At 43.4% G+C, this 21,966-nt stretch overlaps 1 protein-coding gene across 1 annotated transcript; it reads left to right on the top strand.

The window, feature by feature from the left end:
• The first annotated feature begins 16,182 nt into the window (after positions 1 to 16,182).
• Positions 16,183 to 17,796, top strand: LOC126210036 (histidine-rich glycoprotein-like). Its single transcript, XM_049939138.1, has 3 exons — positions 16,183 to 16,303; positions 16,442 to 16,786; positions 17,771 to 17,796. Exons 1-3 carry the CDS (start codon positions 16,183 to 16,185, stop codon positions 17,794 to 17,796), a joined length of 492 nt encoding a protein of 163 aa, XP_049795095.1.
• The last annotated feature ends 4,170 nt before the right edge of the window (positions 17,797 to 21,966 follow it).

Consider the following 21,966-nt stretch of genomic DNA (forward strand, 5'->3'; position numbering starts at 1 on the left):
CGGCCTTGTATAGACCCTCTATATACTCCTTCCACCTTTCTGCTTTCCCTTCTTTGCTTAGAACTGGGTTTCCATCTGAGCTCTTGATGTTCATACAAGTGGTTCTCTTATCTCCAAAGGTCTCTAATTTTCCTGTAGGCAGTATCTATCTTACCCCTAGTGAGATAAGCCTCTACATCCTTACATTTGTCCTCTAGCCATCCCTGCTTAGCCATTTTGCACTTTCTGTCGATCTCATTTTTGAGACGTTTGTATTCCTTTTTGCCTGCTTCATTTACTGCATTTTTATATTTTCTCCTTTTATCAATTAAATTCAAAATTTCTTCTGTTACCCAAGGATTTCTACTAGCCCTCGTCTTTTTACCTACTTCATCCTCTGTTGCCTTCACTATGTCATCTCTCAAAGCTACCCATTCTTCTTCTACTGTATTTCTTTCCCCCATTCCTGTCAATTGTTCCCTTATGCTCTCCCTGAAGCTCTGTACAACCTCTGGTTCTTTCAGTTTATCCAGGTCCAATCTCCTTAAATTCCCACCTTTTTGCAGTTTCTTCAGTTTTAATCTACAGGTCATAACCAATAGATTGTGGTCAGAGTCCACATCTGCCCCTGGAAATGTCTTACAATTTAAAACCTGGTTCCTAAATCTCTGTCTTACCATTATATAATCTATCTGATACCTTTTAGTATCTCCAGGGTTCTTCCATGTATACAACCTTCTATCATGATTCTTAAACCAAGTGTTAGCTATATCCCCAACGTTAAATGACAAACGACTGGTATATCAGAAGACGCCCTGTGCCGCTAGAGGGCTACGGATTGTAGCGTCTAACAGGGCGGTGTGTGACAGAGTTACGCCTGTGCGCGAGCAGCAGCGTGCTGTGATCCGCACGCGGAGCACTGTGCTCTCCTCCAGCACGACACACGAGCGCTGCGACGTCTGCAACAATCTGACGCCTTCCCTTCATAGCGTCGAATTAAACACCTTTCAGCCGTGTAGTTTTCAAACTTATTTTATTTGGCTACCGGTTTGAGCGTTTTACTATGCTATCTTCAGGCCCCCGACCGACATGTAGGAAGATACCGCCTCGGTTCTGACCAAAACAGAGTCCGTGGACATACAGAGAGACCTCCGGTTCATTGTCGTCCATCATCTTCCATATGCTGCCGACTTGGTCCCAACCGAATTTCGTCTGTTTCCAAATGTTACAGAACACCTCCGAGGACGTCACTTTGATAGTCATGAATCTGTACAAGCAGAGGTGAGGTTGTGGTTCCTTCAACAGGGTCAGACATTCTACATTGATGATATCAACATACTTGTCTCTCTCTTTGGGAGAAATGATTCATCGCCAGGGTGACTATGTTGAGAAACAAATACGTAGACATGAAGAGTGGAGCTGTAGAATGTTAATAACGTTTCTTTTATTTAAAAACCTTTCAGAGTTATCTCATAAAAAATGAGAGCCATTACGGTAGCACGGCGTAGTAGGTAAAGCACCTGCAATAGACACGCCGTTGTCCATATAGAATACGTACTGCTAAGAGAAGCCAAGAACTACAAGAGTGCTTACAGGGATGCAAAAACGTGAAAGCTCCTGGAACGGTCAAATTACATAGATACATTTTAAATACTTACCGGAAGAAGCTAAGTAGAGGTTTTTTAAATCGTTGCTGGTAGCAAAGGAAAGTAGCAAAGGAAGGCAATACTAATACCTGTTTTAACAGAGGCAACCATCACATGAAGTATTCCACTTACTTCTCCTGAAAGTCGTAGTGATATGCAACGGGAACAAAACCTTACTGACTGCAAGAAACAACACAGTGCAACTAAATAATGCGAATCTCTTTTCTTAAAAAGACTTCTTTTTCGAGACCGAGCCGGGATGGTTCCTTTGAAAGGGCACGGCCGATTTCCTTCCCCATCCTTCCCTCACCCGAGCTTGCGCTCCGTCTCTAATGACCTCGTTGTCGACGGGACGTTAAACACTAATCTCCTCCTCCTCCTCGAGACCGAGGGCTGCAATTGTTTTAATTTTACCTTGTGACGGTCGCTGAGAACGCAGCCGTGTTCAAAGCTTTAGTCTTTTCTTAAAACTAACATGGTGATAAAATGTGACTTGGAATTGGGCACAGGCCCCTAGGCCTTAGACGTGAATCACCTAAACAACAGTCAGGCCTATACGTAACATTAGATCCACTCCAAAATAATTTTTTCAAACATTTTCTTCAGGCGTAAACCAATATCCGCACGGGAGAGATTTGAGGAAGTGCCACAACCCCCTCTCAAAACCGTATTAAATGGAAAATTGGGGAACGCAGCACAATTTGAAAAATCGAGCGGAAGGCCAGCGCAAAGCTGCTTCTAACACAACCGAATGGTTCAAATGGCTCCGAGCACTATGCGACTTAACTTCTGAGGTCATCAGTCGCCTACAACTTAGAACTAATTAAACCTAACTAACCTAAGGACATCACACACATCCATGCCCGAGGCAGGATTCCAACCTGCGACCGTAGCGGTCGCGCGGTTCCGGACTGAAGCGCCTAGAACCGCTCGGCCACACCGGCCGGCCACGATGACAGTCACGTTAGCCTGATGATGATGGCCTTGTAATCCAAAAACCGGTTAACTAAAATTAATCGTGTAGGACATACAGAATATTGTGTTTTTCATTTATAATGAACACACAAAAGAATGGAAATAACATATAAAGAGAATGGGCATGAATGTGTTCCAAAATAACTGTTGCAATACATCCGTAAATGAACCACTTCGTCTAATGCTTGAAGAAGATTTTCATAAAACCAGATCTAACACAGTGTGACACAAAAGAAACGGGATCTCCTGACAAGCGTAATAATAATACTGCAGATGTGAATGAGTCACCTGTGGGTCAGATGAGCCATCAGTGATGGGTAAGTCTTACTGGAGAGACAGCGATCTATTTCAATAAATGCTGATTTTTGTGAAATCTTTATTACCCAATGTCATCCATTGACAAAAGTGTCCTCTTACCTTACACACGGCTTTTTATATTCTGAACTGAACATGATGGAAAACGATCGAAATTAGTTACCTATTTTCCTATGTGTTATCTTGGCTCATAAATGTTTTACAAAAAAATTAACATTCATTGAAAGTATCTTTTCTCCACCCGGTTCTCCATGCCAGGGAAGAAGGTCAGATGGAAACCTAAATAGTGTGTGTTTAACATTCATATTATTAAAATTGATAGCTTAACATGTTCCCATAGCCATCAGTCCAAAACATGAATGATCGCTCGTTTTGAATAAGTGTGGATGTAATTAGGAATGCATGCAAGTAGGCAAAATTAGGAGGAAATCATTGGTTTGACTTTGCAGCAGCCTGGAAAGGCGGTTTATTGTAATCTTCGGAGCCATCGCTGGCGTCGGCGCCTTGTCACGACATTCTGTCGCCACATTCCTCTGCACAACCCTAGACATGCAGCCAAGCTATTCGTCCTTTTGCATACAATTGTCGGAACGCCGTTCTCAAATTTTCAGCCTTTAAATCTGGTAGAAAATTACAGGCCCAAAGGGACCACCATAGGAACCAGGCGTTTCCGCTCCTGTTCTCTCGTGAGAGGAAACACCCCTGGCGAATTCATATTGCTGACTGGGTCTTCGCCCCTCCAAGGTTTGCTTGGTCTCTGTGCACAGAGGCAAAGGAGATCAGCTTTCATCTGGACTAACAGTCACTGTTCAGAAGTAAAGTAAGTATGATATGCTGATTTTGAGTTAGTAGTCTCTATAACGATCAAATTTCATCGTTAGGAGCAGTACGCGTGTGTGGGTTTTACTGTTTTGTGTAGATTCACATGGAACTGAAATTCGTCCTTAATCACTTCATGTATCGTGTGCCAAGTTAACTTTCATGATTCCCTTGGCTGTGATGCACAAGCCAGCTTTGAATATTCAGTTATTATTGGAAAGGGGCGAACTTTGTTTTCGATCAGTGTGTGAGGTTTGGATATTTGTACGTGAGCAACTGCATGTTGTCCATACCCAACCGAATCCTCGCTGAGAGATGATCATCAGTATGTTATTACCGTTTGGTAGCGTGAAATAGTAGGATTAAAATTTTTTATATCTGTTCCAAGTAGGTGTCTGTTTAGGAGTACACTCCACCAGTTTCATGTTCTTCATCCAGCTACTTAGTTTATTTCACTTTGCCCCAGTGTGCCTATCAACACGATCCTCCTCTTCACGTGATCTTTTAACCTCATGACACTTGTAACAGAAAATTACTTGGAATATTTGCTAAAGTGCAAATCTTGATTGCTCGTTCTAGAGTTCACTAAAAAATATTCTGATCTGCGGTTTTCTCCTTATGGCAGCAATTGGGCTCATACTCAACTATTATTCATGTAACTTCTGACTACATGGCACTCAGCGGCAGGTAGATAAAGTTAAGCATCGAACTGTTCAACAGCTAAACATCTCCTGCGCATAATCCAAACACAGTCCCAGTACAAAGGAGGGCAGCCTTACATCGATGATGTCGAGTCGTCTGATCGTGTGATAGAAGAAGAAACAGAAGTCGATACAGAAGACATAGGGGATCCAGTATTAGAATCAGAATTTCAAAGAGCTTTGGAAGACTTAAGATCAAATAAGGGTGATGACATACGCATGTCAGCCACCGGAATTTCTAAAATCGTTCTAAAATCGTATAGAACGTATGAGACTGGTGATACACCATGTAACTTTCGGGAAACCATCATACACATAATTCCGAAGACGGCAAGAGCCCACAAGACCGAGAATTACTGCATAATCAACTTAACAACTCATGTATCCAAGTTGCTGACAAGAATAATATATAGACGAATGGAGAAGAAAACTGAGGATGTGTTAAAGTGCGCGTCATATATCTTGGCGGCCGAGTTTAGGTTCGTTCTGCGCATCTGACGTCAAAAAACACAGTCAGCCAATGAACAGAGAACGACGTTGCCAGATCTCGACTGGAGTGCAGAGCACGGACAAGTCTCTTCAGTTTTAGAAACGTTCAGTCATAAATACAGTAATAGAACAAAAGCAATGTCTTGATAGCAGACTTTCTTTTATAGAAAGTTTGGAAAAAGCATTCTTTATACCAATTGCTTCATATTCTATTAATTAATTAAACCAAACAAGCAATAAGACTCCTAATTCAGGCGATAGCAAGGAAAGGTGTTTGTTTGAATCTCACGAACTGCTTTTTCGCAATAAAGAACACCGGTAATTGTTTATTTCCTATTGTACTTCGACGAAGCGTGAGTAATTCATAGTCATACCAACAGTGTTTATAAGTAGTTGCGTGAGGTGTTAGAGTCCTTATGGAGTTACACTGTTCAACGAGCCAATGTAGCGTAACGGTTAAGGTGTTAGGCTGCCAAGTGAAGCGTTATGAGTTCAAACCTTGTGCGGTACTTAATATTTTCTTTATTTAAAAACAATATTGGAGTGCCTTACTTCACGATTTTTATTCGTTTGAATGAAATTTCTAGTGCTTTGCCTCTTCATTAACTTTTTCGCTGCTGCAGACACGTGCTCCCCGCATTCCGCGCTGTGCGCGATTTTGTCATCACTGCACTTCTCGCCTGTGCTGACACATGGTGTTCCCACTGCTTTGACACACTTATCATTCGATTTCACAAAAACTATTTGGCCAAAAAATTTGATTTTTACACGTCTTCTTGACTGATACCTTCCCCCCATAAACGACTTAATTTTGTTTCGATGTTCAACGCAGTTATTATGCAGCATTAAATATAGTAAACCATTGCACGAAATTTTGAAGAGTTTGCAGAGGTAAAAGTCCATAGCGTATACTTTCCGTATGGTCGATTTTAGTTGCCGCAATGTTGAGAATGAAATGTGGACAAGATACCTAAATTTCATATAATATTTACTGTATAACAATATCTCATTTAATTTAAGTACCACATAGGTGTCGTATGTAATATTGAGAAATATTCCGTCTTTCGCGACTGTAATAAAAGTTTTATTTACACAGGGCGCGTTTGGCTTTATTTTAAAGTGAAAGGTGAAAAGGTATGGCACATACACAATGGTATTCATGTTCTATTTCTTGTTTTTGTTCCACAGTCGCAGTTTTACCAATGGTATTGAAATATATCCCTCTTCTGCAACTGTAATAAGCGACTTATTTAGACCAGATGCGTTTCTCTCTTTTGAAGCATCATAAGAGGACTGTATTTTGTGTCCTTCATTGCCAAGTCGCCTTTCGTAGTTTTGTGCTGCGGTAGCACAGTATTCAACGTTTGTGTTGGCTCATCAGTGTTTTAGCAAATAAATGCTGTTTGTGTGTGCCACACACAAAATTATATTTGACATAGCTCTGAGCACTTCACTAACAGACGGTATATTCAAGTCCTAATGTTTTTGTAAGTCCACAGTTTTGTTTAGTGTATTTTGTCTACTTCCTTTTGATTGATTGAAATGCTTTAAAATAAAGCCAAACGCGTCCGGTGTAAATAAAACTTTTATTACAGTCGCGAAAGACGGAATATTTCTCAATATTACATACGACACTATGTCGTACTTAAATTAAATGAGATATTGTTATACAGTAAATTTTATATGACATTTAGGTAACTTGTCCACATTTCATTCTCAACATTGTGGCAACTAAAATCGACCATCCGGAAAGTATACTCTATGGACTTTACCTCTGCAAACTCTTCAAAATTTCGTACAATGGTTTACTATATTTAATGCTGCATAACAACTGCGTTGAACATCGAAACTAAATTAAGTCATTTATGGGGGGAAGGTATCAGTCAAGAAGATAGGTAAAAATCTAATTTTTGAGCCAAATAGTTTTTGTGGAATCGAATGATAAAAGAGTGTCAAAGCAGTCGGAACACAATGTGTCTGCACAGGCGAGCAGTGCAGTGACAAAATCGCCCACAGCACGGAATGCAGGGAGCACGTCTTTGTAGCAGCGAAAGGGTTAATGCGGCCGTGGTGGCTTTACTTCATGAACTGCGCGCTCCCCCCTAAACGTAAGCTTGCGAACTATGCTATACTATGGCGCCGCTTCTCTTGGCGCGTGCGTCGTGTGCAACTGGCAACGCAGCAATCTCCCGCGTCTAGGCGGGCATGCGCGAGCCGCCAAGATAAAAGAATTTAACTATAGTTGCCGATCAGATGGAGTTTAGGAAAAGTAAAGGCGCCACGGAGGCAGTTCTGATGTAGCGGTGGAAAATGGAACCGAGACTAAAGAAAAATCAATCCACGTTGATGGGATTTGTCGAACTGTATAAGGTGTTGGACAACGTAAAATGGTGCAAGATGTTCCAAAAATAAGGATAAGCTATAAGGAATGACAATATGTACAACAACCTATAAGGGTGGAAGTCAAAGAACCAAGTGCTCTCGGATTAAAAAGGGTGTAACACAGGGATATAGTATTTCGCCCCTATTGTTCAGCGTATACATCGAAAAAGCAATAACGGAAATGAAAGAAACATTCAAGAGGGAAATTGAAATTGGCGGTGGAAGGATATCAATGAGACGATTCGCTGGTGACTTTGCTGTCCTCAGTGAAAGTGAAGAAGAATTATTGCATCTTCTGAATGGAATGAACTGTCTGATAAGTGTAGAATGTGGATTAAGAGTAAATCTAAGAAACACGAAAGTAATGAGAAGTAGCAGAAAAGTACTGGTTATCACAAAGGAGATGAAATTAAGGAATTCTGCTACCAAGGCGGTAAATTAACCCATAGCGGAAGGAGCAAGGAGGGCGTAAAAAGCAGACTAGCACCGGCAGAAAGGGAATTCCTGGTCAAGAGAAATCTACTAGTATCGAACGTAAGCCTTAATTTGGGGAAATAATTTCCGAGGATGCACGTTTGGTGGACAGCACTGTATGATAGTGAGACGTGGACAGTGGGAAAAGCTGGAACACAAGAGAATCGAAACGTCTGAGAAGAATGTGTCTGAAAATTAGGTGGACTGATAAGCTAAAGAATGAGGAGTTCCTCAGCACAATCCGCGAGGAGAGGCATGTCTCGAGAAAGAACTGACCAGCTGAAAGGACAGGATAGTAGGACAGGATAGTAGGACACGAGTTTAGAGATCACGGGATAACTCCCAGGGAGCTGCAGAGCGTTAAAGCTGTAGTGTACGATAGTGACTCAGACACATCCAGAAAATGACGACGTTGGCTGCAGGTGCTACTGAGATGACGAGGTTGGCACAGGAGAAGCCTCGACAAGCCAGTTAGAAGACTGAAGACTCAAAAAAGTCATTCGGTTGCAACCTACTGCCAACTCTAAGACGCTGATGCATCAGGTACGAAGGACGATCTTTCTTCAATATCCCGATGGAAACAAAGACTGGATCTTCGGCTAAACTCTAAGAAATCACATACCATCCTGATGTCAAACCGAAAGTGAATCAGAGAACATTTTCGTGAAACACTTGCTCCTACACTTCTCAGCAGTATCCAATTACCACGGAAAAGACCTCAACATAATCTTCGATGAGCATCTAAATTGCGAATAACGAACTGTTGCAGCATGCAAGAAATGACCTTCCTGTCTATATGCAATCTAAAAGTTTAGAAAAAGTAATTGCGCCTCATATTAAGAAGGCAGTTCAATCTTTACTGCCGCCAAATCTTTATCTGCTGTTATGTATTTGGCTGTTGCAATTAAAGTGCAATTACTGATAGAGTTCCGGTGCGGACTGTAATTATCGTATCGAAGAGAAACTCAGTAACTATGTTACTGCGTTAATACGGAACCGATTTACTCTGCAACAAAATGAATTCCAATTCTGGCCGGCAGTTGCAAATCCAGCGCTGTACACCGTCTCGCCCACGTCTCCGCTGCTCATACTGAACAAATTATTATTGATAATTTATTATTAATATTAGAATCAACATTATGCCTTTTTCACTTGTTTCACCTTTTCTGTCCACGTCTCTTTCCAAATTTATTAGCTATGGAAACTTTCCTATACATCTTTCTTACATTCACAACGTCAGAGTTGCACCTGATGGGTGAAATTGGAATAATTTTTTCCAGCGTAAATCAGTTCCGCATTAGAATATCTACCACGTTTCGCTGCCATACAATAGCTACAGCTCCACTTTAATTATAACCACCCGGTAGTTAAACACGGCACAAAAAGCAAATTTCGAGACGATGTATACGTGCTACATTCGGTTGTTTAATGACATCAGTCCTACCCATTCTGAGGTACATCTACATCTACGTCTACATCTTCGCAATTACTCTGCAATTCACAATAAAGTGCCTGGCAGAGGGTTCAATAAACCACCTTCAAGCTGTCTCGCTACCGTTTCACTCTCGAACGGCGCGAGGAAAATACGAGCACTTACATTTTTCTGTGCGAGCCCTGATTTCTCTTATTTTATCGCGATTATTTCTCCCTATGTATGTGGGTGCCAACAGTATGGTTTCGGAATCGGAGAAGAAAACTGGTGATTCAAATTTCATGAGAAGATCCTGTCGCAACGAAAAACGCGTTTTAATGATTGCCACTCCTGTTCACGTATCATGTCTGTGGCACTGTCTCCCTATTTGACGAGCTGCCCTTCTTTGTACTTTTTCGATGTCATGCGTCAGTCCCACCTGATGCAAAGCCCACATCGGACAGCAATACCCCAGAACAGGGTGGACAAGCGTGGTGTAAGCAGTTTCTTTAGTAGACCTGTTGCACCTTCTAAGTGTTCTGCCAATGAATCGCAGTCTTTCGTTTGCCCTACCCACAACACTATATATGTGATCCTTCCAATTTAGGTTATTTGTAATTGTAATTCCAAAGTATTTAGTTGAATTTACACTCTTCAGATTTGTGTGAGTTATCGCGTAATCGAAATTTAGCGGATTTCTTTTAGTACTCATGTGAATAACTTCACACTCTTCTTTATTTAGGGTCAATTGCCACTTTTCGTACCATACAGATACCTTATCTAAATCATTTTGCAATTCGTTTTGGTCATGTGATGACTTTACTAGACGGTACATGACAGCATCATCTGTAAAAAATCTATGACGGCTACTGAGATTGTTTCCAATGTCGTTAATGTAGATCAGAACAGTAGAGGGCCTATAACACTTCCTTGGGGAACTACTTCTGTTTTACTCGATGACTTTCCGTCTGTTACTACGAACTGTGACCTTTCTGACAGGAAATCACGAATTCAGTCCCACAACTGAGGCGATATTCCATGGGCATGCAGTTTGGTTCGAAGACGCTTGTAAGGGACGGTGTCGAAAGCCCTCTGGAGATCTAAAAATATGGAATCAATTTGACATCCCCTGTCGATAGCACTCATTACTTCATGGGTGTAAAGAGCTAGTATTGTTTCGCAAGAACGATATTTTCTGAATCCGTACTGACTGTGTGTCAATAAGTCGTTTTCTACAAGATACTTCATAATGTTCAAATACAGTATATGTTCCAAAACGTCATGGCAAATCGACAGTTAGTGATATGGGCCTGTAATTGGGCTGATTACTCTACTTCCCTTTTTTGGTATTGGTGTGACTTTAGCAATTTTCCAGTCTTTAGATACGGCTCTTTCTGTGAGCGAGTGGTTGTATACAATTGCTAAAAATGGAGCTATCTTATCAGCATACTCTGAGAGAAACCTGACTGGTATACAATCTGGACCGGAGTCCTTGGCTTTCGTAAGTGTTACACCGAGGATATCTACTTCTATGTTTCTCATCATGGTAGTTGTTCTTGATTGGGATTCAGGAATATTAGGCTGGGTGCGAACGGATAGACGGCGTGATTTGCTCACATGCTGTTTCCTACATTTTTTTTTAGTCACTGGGGTTCCCAGTACCTCCCCTCGCATATCAAACATCTCTCATCATTGCATAACTGCAGCGCTACATGGAAAACGTCCAGTGTTGTGCATAACACTAAACCTTTCTGCATTTCAACCATACGTCTGTGAAGGGATTTACACTGCAGTCTGCGTCTTATCTAAAATCATTCTGCATTCAAGAGGGAATGAAAGCCCTACCTGTGATAATCGGAGTAGCTTTCCTCTCGGCAAATCCCAGCTGTTTTCTTTGTGCACAGCAGCGAACCAGTATCTGTGTCACACCGCAAAGTTTTCGCGCTTTTTTCGTCCCGTTCTACTGCTCTTTCTTCCTTCCATTTCATCTGCTAGTCTTACCCTATTATTCTTACTCCTTTTGTACTGTAATACGTTTGTTAGATGTCGCTGATGACATTCAACGGCGACGAACGTAATGAAGAAACCCCTGAATGTTAGTAAGATTGACATTTTTAAAAATTCACGTATTCATTAATATAAAAATTGTCATTTTTATTATTATTAGTAGGTGAGTACTGACGTTGCCCGGGTATGTGTACCAATCCCGTTAGTCCATCTCCTCAGCGCCCCTCTATCTGTCCATATCCGACTCCGCACTCTCTCTGTACACCTACTCCACGCCTCTCTCTGTCCAAGTCATTCTCTTTGCTTTCTCTATCCATTTCCATTTCCATTTCCAAATGGACAGTGTCTTGAAAGGAGGATATAAGATGAACATCAACACAAGCAAAACGAGGATAATGGAATGTAGTCAAATTAAGTCGGGTGATGCTGAGGGTATTAGATTAGGAAATGAGACACTTAAAGTAGCAAAGGAGTTTTGCTATTTACGGAATAAAATAACTGATGATGGTCGAAGTAGAGAGGATATAAAATGTAGACTGGCAATGGCAAGGAAAGCGTTTCTGAAGAAGAGAAATTTGTTAACATCGAGTATAGATTTAAGTGTCAGGAAGTCGTTTCTGAAAGTGTTTGTATGGAGTGTAGCCATGTATGGAAGTGAAACATGGACGATAACTAGTTTGGACAAGAAGAGAATAGAAGCTTTCGAAATGTGGTGCTACAGAAGAATGCTGAAGATAAGGTGGGTAGATCACGTAACTAATGAGGAGGTATTGAATAGGATTGGGGAGAAGAGAAGTTTGTGGCACAACTTGACTAGAAGAAGGGATCGCTTGGTAGGACATGTTTTGAGGCATCAAGGGATCACAAATTTAGCATTGGAGGGCACCGTGGAGGGTAAAAATCGTAGAGGGAGACCAAGAGATGAATACACTAAGCAGATTCAGAAGGATGTAGGTTGCGGTAGGTACTGGGAGATGAAGAAGCTTGCACAGGATAGAGTAGCATGGAGAGCTGCATCAAACCAGTCTCAGGACTGAAGACCACAAGCCGGCCGCGGTGGTCTCTAGGTTCTAGGCGCGCAGTCCGGAACCGTGCGACTGCTACGGTCGCAGGTTCGAATCCTGCCTCGGGCATGGATGTGTGTGATGTCCTTAGGTTAGTTAGGTTTAAGTAGTTCTAAGTTCTAGGGGACTGATGACCACAGCAGTTGAGTCCCATAGTGCTCAGAGCCATTTGAACCATTTTTTTTGAAGACCACAACAACAACAACATCCATTTCCACGCCCCCCTGTGTCTCTACACCGCTTCCCCCTCTATTTGGATCCATCCGTCACCAAAATTTGTTGCGAATACTGCTAGTAGTAAAGACGTAATAAATTAAAACGCCATGCATGATGCGGCATTTTTTTCGCGCATCTCAGCGTTTATGACGTCATATCTCTTGAACTAAGTTTCGAACAATGAGAAATTTTTGTAGGTACACTGAGCGGTATGTGTCGATACTGTCTGCGAAATGTGTTGCGATTCAGACACCTCAGCATCTGACGTCGTACCTCCTAAACTATACGTCGTACAGTGAAATAGTTGAGTTGGTACGTTCAATGACTTACGTGGATACTGTCTACGAAATATATTACGAATAGAGGTAGTAGCAGAGAAGTAAGAAGTCAAAACGTCATGCATGACGGGGAAGCTTTACACCTGTAAGGTGGTATATTCGGTTTTTCTTATTCTATGACTGAGGACAATTGTGTAAGTTGAAATGAAATGTTTGATGTCTCAATAGTAGCACAAAAATACGCGCTTTTACACAGTTTACCATGTGACAATGTTAAAGCAGTTGTCAGGAAAACGCATCTCATCAACGTCAAAAGTGAAATAATCCTTAACACAACAATATTAAATATTAGCTCTCAGAAAGTTAAATTATCCTAAACACGACAATATTAAAGTTTAACTAGATGTTTCTGTACAAAATTAATCTTACGGTATCGTTACGATGTTGGTCAGTACTACGATAAATCATCCGATTCCTGTTCAAAGTTCGATACTGTTTTTAGGATGACAATCAAGTCTACGGTGGATGGTTAGTTATGTGACAAATTGAGCAAAAGATTAGCCAAGGTCGCTTGAGTTTACAGTGGGCTGGCGAACCAACAAGTTTATGCCTCTGCACGCGGTATTCACCTTAAGCTGCGATTAGCTGTCTGCTAAGCCGCTCTCTCCCCTGAAGTTCCTAATTAAAACCTTTGCTGACTTTTTTCAGCATAAACTGTCCCTAGTCTTAGAATACGGCTATATACATGCGCATGACTGGAGCAGCGTGCATATTATAATCTAAGTCACCTGGTCGATCGTTGACATGGCTTAGGACGCCTCTTTGATTTCCGTTGTATATCCCACGGCCCAGCCTTGCCTCTGCTCTCGCCCCTCTGAATTCGAAACTAAAGCGCCTCTCACTGCTTGTGGCACCTTCTGCTCATAGACATGCATCATATAGGAACAGTGTGTTAACTACCGTCGATAGAGTGTCATCCCTCTTTGCATTACATACTGATAGGCAAATTTGCTCATAACCGCCAAAGCAAGTTACGTGTCATATTCAGCTTCCCGTTGCGGTGTGTAAAGATCCCATGTAAGGGACGGATCGGATCTTCATTTATTCTGTCACCTTACACATCCATCTCAGTGCTTTTGACGTAATATTTCCTGGACTACTTGCGTTCAATGATGTAATATTTCTGATTCAGTGATATATGTGAACATCGTCTGCAAAACGTGTCACGAATACAGTGAGTAGTGAAGAAATAATAAATTGAAACGTCACGCTTCATGTGGCAGTTTTACTGCATGAGTAGCGAAAACGTTGGTTGTCGGCGAGAAAAAGTTTCGTAAAGGTTTGAAATGATGTGTGAAGTTCGTTGCAATTCTCTAAATGCTCTCACTGTCCAATATTGTTTGACTGAACTACTGGTCTTTCCACGCGGAAGGCTACACAGGTTTTTAACCCCTAGCCCACCCCTTTGACAGGTGGGTCGTTCTTAGCACCACAGTGACTCTTTCCAGACTAAGTGATACGTGCACCAAGTTTGGTTGAAAGCGTTCCAGTAGTTTAGGAGATGTGGAACATACATACATATGTACATACATCCTTTTTTATAATTTGTGTAGATGTTGGTCACGTACTATGCATATTGGAATGTCGATCCCACTGCGGATGTGTGTTTAAGTGTAAGAGATGCCTGAAAGCCCAAATATTTCCGGATGAAATAAATGCATAAATATATATTTCGAGTCTTCTCAGGGCTATGTTTCGCGCTCTCAGTAATACTGCAGTGAATACTAAGAGTGCAAGCTACGATATTTTTACCGACCCAGCCTGTTGTTAGGCATATGGTGGAATATATGTAGTAAACAGGGCGAGTGTAGGAACGTTCAGGTGCGGAGTAGCTGAAAATACTGCTTAGCGGGGATGTAAAGTCATGGAAGTCTTCTGAATGTGGTACCCCGTCAGAATGTCAGAAACTGTACTGGATAAACCAAGGTTTCGGCCACGGATACTGTAGTCTTGCGACTCTAACTGGTTTCTCCAGTACAGATTTTTACATCATGACGCGATACCATGTGATACGGAATAAATAGGGTCTCCAGAGCTTTTGAAGACTCAATATCCAATAAGGCAGGAGGGATAGATAACATTCCATTACAATTTCTAAAATCGTTGGGGGAACTGACAACAAAACGATTCATGTTGATGTTTAGGATGTATGAGACTAGCGGTATACAATCTCATTTCCGGAAAAACATCATCCACACCATTCCGAAGATAGCAAGAGATGAGAAGCGCGAAAATTATAGCACTATCAGGTTCACAGCTCATGCATCCAAGTCGCTGACAAGGATAGTATACAGAAGAATGGAAGAGAAAACTGAGGATGTGCTAGACGACCGTCAGCTTGGCCTTAAGAAAGCTAAAGGCACCATGGTGGCGGTTCCAACGTTCTGGTTGACAATGAAAGCAAGACTAAAGAAAAATCAAGACACCTTCACCTTCATAGGATTTGTCGAGCTGGAGAAAGCGTACGACACTGTCAAATGGTGCAATATTTTTGAAATTCTGAGTAAAATAGTGGTAAGCTGCAGGGATAAACGGATAATATACAACATGTACAAGAGCCAATACGGAATAATAATACCAAGATCGAAATGCTCGGACTAAAAAGGTTGTAATCTGAACATCGAGGAAGCAATGATGGAAATAAAGGTTCAGCAGTTGCATTAAAATTCAAGGCGAAATAATTCGCTGATGACACTGCTATCCTGAGTGAAAGTGAGGAAGAATTGCATGATCTGCTGAATGGAATGAACAGTCTAATGAGTATAGAATATGGATTGAAAGTAAATCGAAGAAAGACTTACGTAAGGAGTAGTAGCAGAAATGAGAACAGCAAGATGCTTAAGTTCAGGTTTGATGGTCACCAAGTACACGAAGATAAGAAATTCTGCTGCATAGGCTGCAGAATAACCAATGACAGACGGGGCAAGCAGGAAGTCAAAAGCAGACTAGCGCCGGCCCAAACGGCATTTCTGATCGAGAGAAGTCTACTGGTGGCCAACATTGGCTTTAATTTGAGGAGGAAATTTCAGAGAATGTACATTTGGAGCACAGCATTGTATGGAAGTGAAAATGGACTGTGGGAAAACCAGAACAGAAGAGAATCGAAACATTTGAGATGTGGTGCTACAGACGAATGTTGAAAATTAGGTGGACTGATAAGGTAGGGAATCAGGAGGTTCTTCGGAGACTTGGCGAGGAAAGGAATGTATGGAAAACTCTGACAAGGTGGGACAAGATTGTAGGGTATCTGTTAAGACATCGCGAAATAACTTCCATGGTACAGGACAGAGGTGTAGACGATAAGAACTATACAGGAAGACAGACATTGAGATACATCGAGCAAATAATTAAGAATGCAGGTTCAAAATGCTACTCTGTGGAGCAGGCTACCCCACCCTGCACCACCGTGCAGGCTACCCCACCCTGCACCACCGTGCAGGCTACCCCACCCTGCACCACCGTGCACGCGAGGCCGCTACGGTCGCAGGTTCGAATCCTGCCTCGGGCATGGATGTTTGTGATGTCCTTAGGTTAGGTAGGTTTAACTAGTTCTAAGTTCTAGGGGACTAATGACCTCAGCAGTTGAGTCCCATAGTGCTCAGAGCCATTTTGAACCACCGTGCAGGCTACCCCACCCTGCACCACCGTGCAGACTACCCCACCCTGCACCACCGTGCAGGCTACCCCACCCTGCACCACCGTGCAGGCTACCCCACCCTGCACCACCGTGCAGGCTACCCCACCCTGCACCACCGTGCAGGCTACCCCACCCTGCACCACCGTGCAGGCTACCCCACCCTGCACCACCGTGCAGGCTACCCCACCCTGCACCACCGTGCAGGCTACCCCACCCTGCACCACCGTGCAGGCTACCCCACCCTGCACCACCGTGCAGGCTACCCCACCCTGCACCACCGTGCAGGCTACCCCACCCTGCACCACCGTGCAGGCTACCGCACCCTGTACCACCGTGCAGGCTACCCCACCCTGTACCACCGCTAGTCGTCTCCTTTCATCTTGCACTGAAAAGCAGAGTGAGAGGAAAACTACTGCCTATATGGCTCTCTATGTGCCCTAACTTCTCGCACCCTATCTTCCTGGTCTTTACGCGAAATGTAATGTTGGCGGCAGTAGAATCGTTCTGCACTTGGCTTCAAATGCCGGTTCTTTAAACTTTCTCAACATTGTTCCCCGAAAAGGACGTTGCCTTCCCTCGAGGGATTTCCATCTAAGTTCTCGAAGCACATCTTGTAAATCACTTCCGTCCTTAAATTCAATCTGTGTTGAATGTTCACGGTGTAATTAATGATTTAATCACGTTGTATTAATTAGATAGAAACTAAAATACATCTTCGATTTGCATTCGACTAGATACACCGAACTAGTTTAGTACTATGCATTGTTTCCAATTGAACAATCAGTTTGAGGTTTGTCGGTGACATTCTGATTCCATGAGAGACGGCAAGGGACTTTGAGTACCATCTGAACTGAATGGATAGTGTTTTAAAAATGAGTTACAGATGAACTTGAAGAAAGGCGAAACGTGGCTTATGCAGTGCATTCGTATTAACTGAGTGAGAAATAGATCACGAAATGAGTCATCACAATAAGTAGATGAGTTGTGCCAGTTGGGCGGAAAACTGACGGGTAACGAACTAGAGAGAATATTAAATGCGGACTCACAATAGCGAGAAAATATTTCTGAAAAGGATTGAGGACTTAGGAGAAAATAAGCTGGAGATGAGATCTGAAGTTGGTGCTGGGGAGGGCATACGACTTGGGTAGACCATGCAGCAACGTTTGCCACAGTGCTGCGGAGACGCGAGTTCGAATCCCGGCTGTGGGACAAATTTTAATTCATTTCTTCAGCTTCCATCGTTATCGCTGAAAAACAGAAGTTTGCTAACATGTAATGTAAATTTTATCTGTTAACATGTACTTGTCTGGTGTGCAGTTTTGTACACTGCTGTCCAAAATTGAAGCAACAAATTCCTATTTCCCCGTGTTGTGTCTAATTCACGATATAATCGAACAAAGTGCAATAGATCTCGTTACGATTGTGTTCTGCACGGAGGGAAGAAAGCATTCCGGTCAATGGACGACGACGCCAGCAGTGACGTCAGGGCAGCTATCAGGCGGTTTGCAGGGTAGTCCCACACCCACAATCGCTGTGTACACAGTCTCGGACGGTGGAGTATGGCACAGATAGGACCCCTACAGTCTCTCCGGAGGCCATAGGAAGAATGGAAGCAGAAGAGTCGCAAATTGACGGGGCTCGATGGCTTAATGTGAATCGTTCTGTTGTTTCTCGGATGAGGCGACAGTTTATAGAGACCGAAACTGTATCCTGGAGACCAAGGCAGGGCCGGCCACGTGTGACATCAGAAAGAATGGACCGTTATTTGGCTGTAAGGGCGCGACGGTACGGCCTCAGTACTGGACGTCAACTGGCGTCTGACCTCGCAGGACCCCGTGACCTCGTTGTACAGAGGCAAACGGCGTGCGGAAGAGGGACCAGCGCTGCTGGTTTCTGTATGTCTACCTCACAGAAGTGGAGCCGCCGACGTGCCGCCCGGACGGTCGAGCAGTGGGCCAGTGTTCTTTTCACAGTTGAGTCCCGAGTTGACCTGGAGAGTGATTCTCCACGGATCCACATTTGGAGGACACGTGGAACACTATTTCGGAACCCAAACATTGTGAAGAGCGACCGACATCGGTGTGGGTAGGTACTAAGTTGACAACATTAACACCCCTCCGTGAAACTGTACTGGTGAATCAGCAAGGTTTGACTGCTGTCACGTACCGTGAGGAGACCTTGGGATCTCGCGCGCGGCTGTTCCGAAGTGCTGTCGACCCAGACGTCGTATTGATGGACGATAGTGTTCGACCTCAAAGAGCATGGGTGGTCGATGTTTCTCTGGGAGCGAAAGATATTGCACGCATGGCGGGGCCAGCTCGCTCTTCGGATTTGAATCCCATAGAGCATGTCTGGGATGGACAGCGGAGACGGTTTCCATCACTTCAGCGTCCACCAACTACTTCCCAACTACTTCCCAAGACTTTCGAGCAGCTCTGCGGCAGAAATGGGCGTTATTACGTCAACATCAGAATGATGACATCATTCCAAGCGCCTACCGTCGTTGTCAGGCCTGTTTTGTACCAGAGGTAGTCACATCCCATACTGAGCACATTAACCAGTTGTCAGAATGTGTGCAGAAATCCGTTAAGTTGGGGAAAAAACGAAGACATCTTTGTCTACTGTTATGCATGTTGCTGCTGATTACGTTCTGTATTCTTCATGTTGTTTCTTCTTTACTGCCGCGAGAGATTAGCCGAGCGGTCTAGGGCACTGCAGTCGTGGACTGTGTGGCTAGTCCCGGCGGAGATCCAACTCAAAAAAGGTTCAAATGGCTCTGAGCACTATGGGACTTAACATCTGAGGTCATCAGTCACTTAGCACTTAGAACTACTTAAACCTAACTAACCTAAGGAAATCACACACATCCATGCCCGAGGCAGGATTCGAACCTGCGACCGTAGCGGTCGCGCGGTTCCAGACAGAAGCGCCTAGAACCGCTCGGCCACACCGGCCGGCTATGCAGTAGAAATTTAACTGCAGTAACGGGTGAATGTAGCCAAAGACGTATAGTCTGAGGAGTCAGTGGTAGATTTCGCACTGGCGATGGCCGTTTTATGCATGAACGTCAGCAGATGACTGGAATCATGTCGTACCTTCTAACAGCGAAGGCAGTATGTATTCTCCCACAAAATGGTGTCTAAATTCCGTAACACAACATTACCGTGGCAGCTACTAATTTCGACGTCCTCTAACCTTATTCCAGCAGCATTGCTTCACTTCATTCGAGTACACTCAATTACACATGTTTTACTTTTGACAATTTTCCTCCTGTTATCTTTCTTCAAGACCGTTAATTACTCTGTTAAGATCTTCGCCGTCTCTGACAGAATTTCATCATCGCCCAACCTCAAAGCTTTTCATTTTCTTTCTCCGTGAACTTTAGTTCCTTTCCCATATCTCCACCTGGTTTCCTTTACAGCTTGCTCCGTAGCCGATGTTACCGGTGCATACCTGTGCAGTGTCGCTACACTCGGAAGTAAGCGGGTTCGAACCCTAGCGGTGGATGAAAATTTTCACTGGCAGTATTCAGCTGGCGAATGGCGGGCACGTGGTGGTGAGAAGTTCTCGATCACCAGACTTGGGCCAACTTCCTGGGTGAAATTCCAAACCTCTCGGCAGCCTCTCATCAAGTGAGAGCGAGTGGCTCTGCTGATGACGACCCGCCCGTCGGATGGGGACGTTAAGCTCGGTGGCCGCCTCGGCGCTGTTCCGGAGGAGCGGCCTGTGGGTGTCACCCCCTCCCCGTCACCCATACATAACAACGCAGACCCAAGCCTTCACTGTACACAAAGTGTTTTAAGTACTAGGACCGCTGAATAACTAATGCAAGACATTTTGTTTGTGAAAGCAGCTTGTTTCTCCTCAGGATTACAGTACTCCGTATTATTATTCACTCTTTCGGCTACAAAAACCTGTTTTGCAACTTAACCTCCGTTCGAAGCGACAGCGTCACGTCACGTCACCTGTCTGGCGGCCCTGTATGATCGCATCTTACCACTCTATTTAATTATTTATTTATTATTGATTTATTTAACCTGGCAAGATTAGGACCATCAGGCCCTCTCTTACATCTAACCAGGCATTCTACTTATTTTACATTCATATGTTTTAGTAGGCATGTTAAACTACATCTAGTACAAAAAGTGAAATAAACAATTACAAAGGCACACTTGGAAAATGCATAGATATAGAGTTTATATTCGTAGATCATAAGTACTGTTATAGTTAGACATTATGGAAGAGACAGATTTTAGATAGGAGTGCTAGCAGCAGGGAGTATGAGGGAGACTGATGGTGAAGGGAGGAGAAGAGTAGAGACATGATGAAACATAATTAAGGAAATATAAAGGAAAAGAAGATTGCGTGGTTAATAGATGTAGATGAAGAGGAAGAAGAGAAAGGAGCAAGATAGGAGACACTAGCTTTGCTATTTGACAGAGGAGACGATTGGCCTTGTACATTAATTTTGTGAAAAACCTTATGAGGACGATAGTAGGAAATGCTTCAACTTCTTCTTAAAAGCAGCAGGAGATTGAATTTTGCGCAAGGTAATGGGTAGTTTGTTCCAGAGGCGGACAGCGGCAACTGAGAAGGAGTTTGCAAAAGTTTTTGTTTTGTGAGTGGGCACAGTTAGGATACCGAGTAAGAGTGACCTCGTTTTTCGATTATGATGGCATTAAAGGTGTAATCTCTGATGCAAGATACTGGGGTGCTTGCGCGACGAGGAGTCGGTGAAGTAGACAGAGTGTGGTAGTCACGCAATTTGTCCGGCCGCAGCCACCCTAGCTGCGAGTATGAAGCACTAACATGGTCATATCGGCGTATGTAGCATTCATAGTTAGTTCTAGCCGTCGGTTGTTTTCACTACTCGTGCCTTGTTGAATTACATCACAATAGTGGAGGTTCGGTAGAACGAGTGCTTGCACGAGCTGGCGTTTAAAGTCCTGTGGAAATACGTTCCGAACCTTTTTGGGAGCATCGAGACAAGCGGACGTCTTCCGGCACACTGCGACTGTATTCTCCGCCCAGTTGGGATGCTCATCCAAAGTTACACCCTAGTTCTTCACTGTTTTCTGATATGGCATTGGAATACCGTCGAGCAGAATAGGAGGCAGCCGTTCGCGGAAATCTGAACTTATTAATCTCTGATGCGCTATTAAGATTACTTGTGTCTTTTACATTTAGTTTAAGCCCCAGGTTTTTCGCCCATGTCACTACTAAGGTTCAAAATGGTTCAAATGGCTCTGAGCACTATGCGACTAACTTCTGAGGTCATCAGTCGCCTAGAACTTAGAACTACTTAAACCTAACTAACCTAAGGACATCACACACATCCATGCCCGAGGCAGGATTCGAACCTGCGACCGGAGCGGTCGCTCGGCTCCAGACTGTAGCGCCCAGAACCGCACGGCCACTGCGGCCGGCCGCTACTAAGGACAGATCATCATTCATCTGAGCGATTGCAGTGTGTATATCTTCAGGTCTGACGCTTAGGTAGAGCTGGAGGTCGT

This window comes from Schistocerca nitens, chromosome 10 (assembly GCF_023898315.1).
Source record: "Schistocerca nitens isolate TAMUIC-IGC-003100 chromosome 10, iqSchNite1.1, whole genome shotgun sequence".
Classification (NCBI taxonomy): domain Eukaryota; kingdom Metazoa; phylum Arthropoda; class Insecta; order Orthoptera; family Acrididae; genus Schistocerca; species Schistocerca nitens.

Bases quoted from the DNA above. Each gene is read 5' to 3' on its own strand.
- LOC126210036 (XM_049939138.1), top strand. From the start codon at position 16,183: ATGCTACTCTGTGGAGCAGGCTACCCCACCCTGCACCACCGTGCAGGC. The intron at 16,304-16,441 runs GTTCGAATCCTG...ACCACCGTGCAG, and splicing joins CGAGGCCGCTACGGTCGCAG to GCTACCCCACCCTGCACCAC. The intron at 16,787-17,770 runs GTGCAGGCTACC...TCTGGTGTGCAG, and splicing joins CTACCGCACCCTGTACCACC to TTTTGTACACTGCTGTCCAA.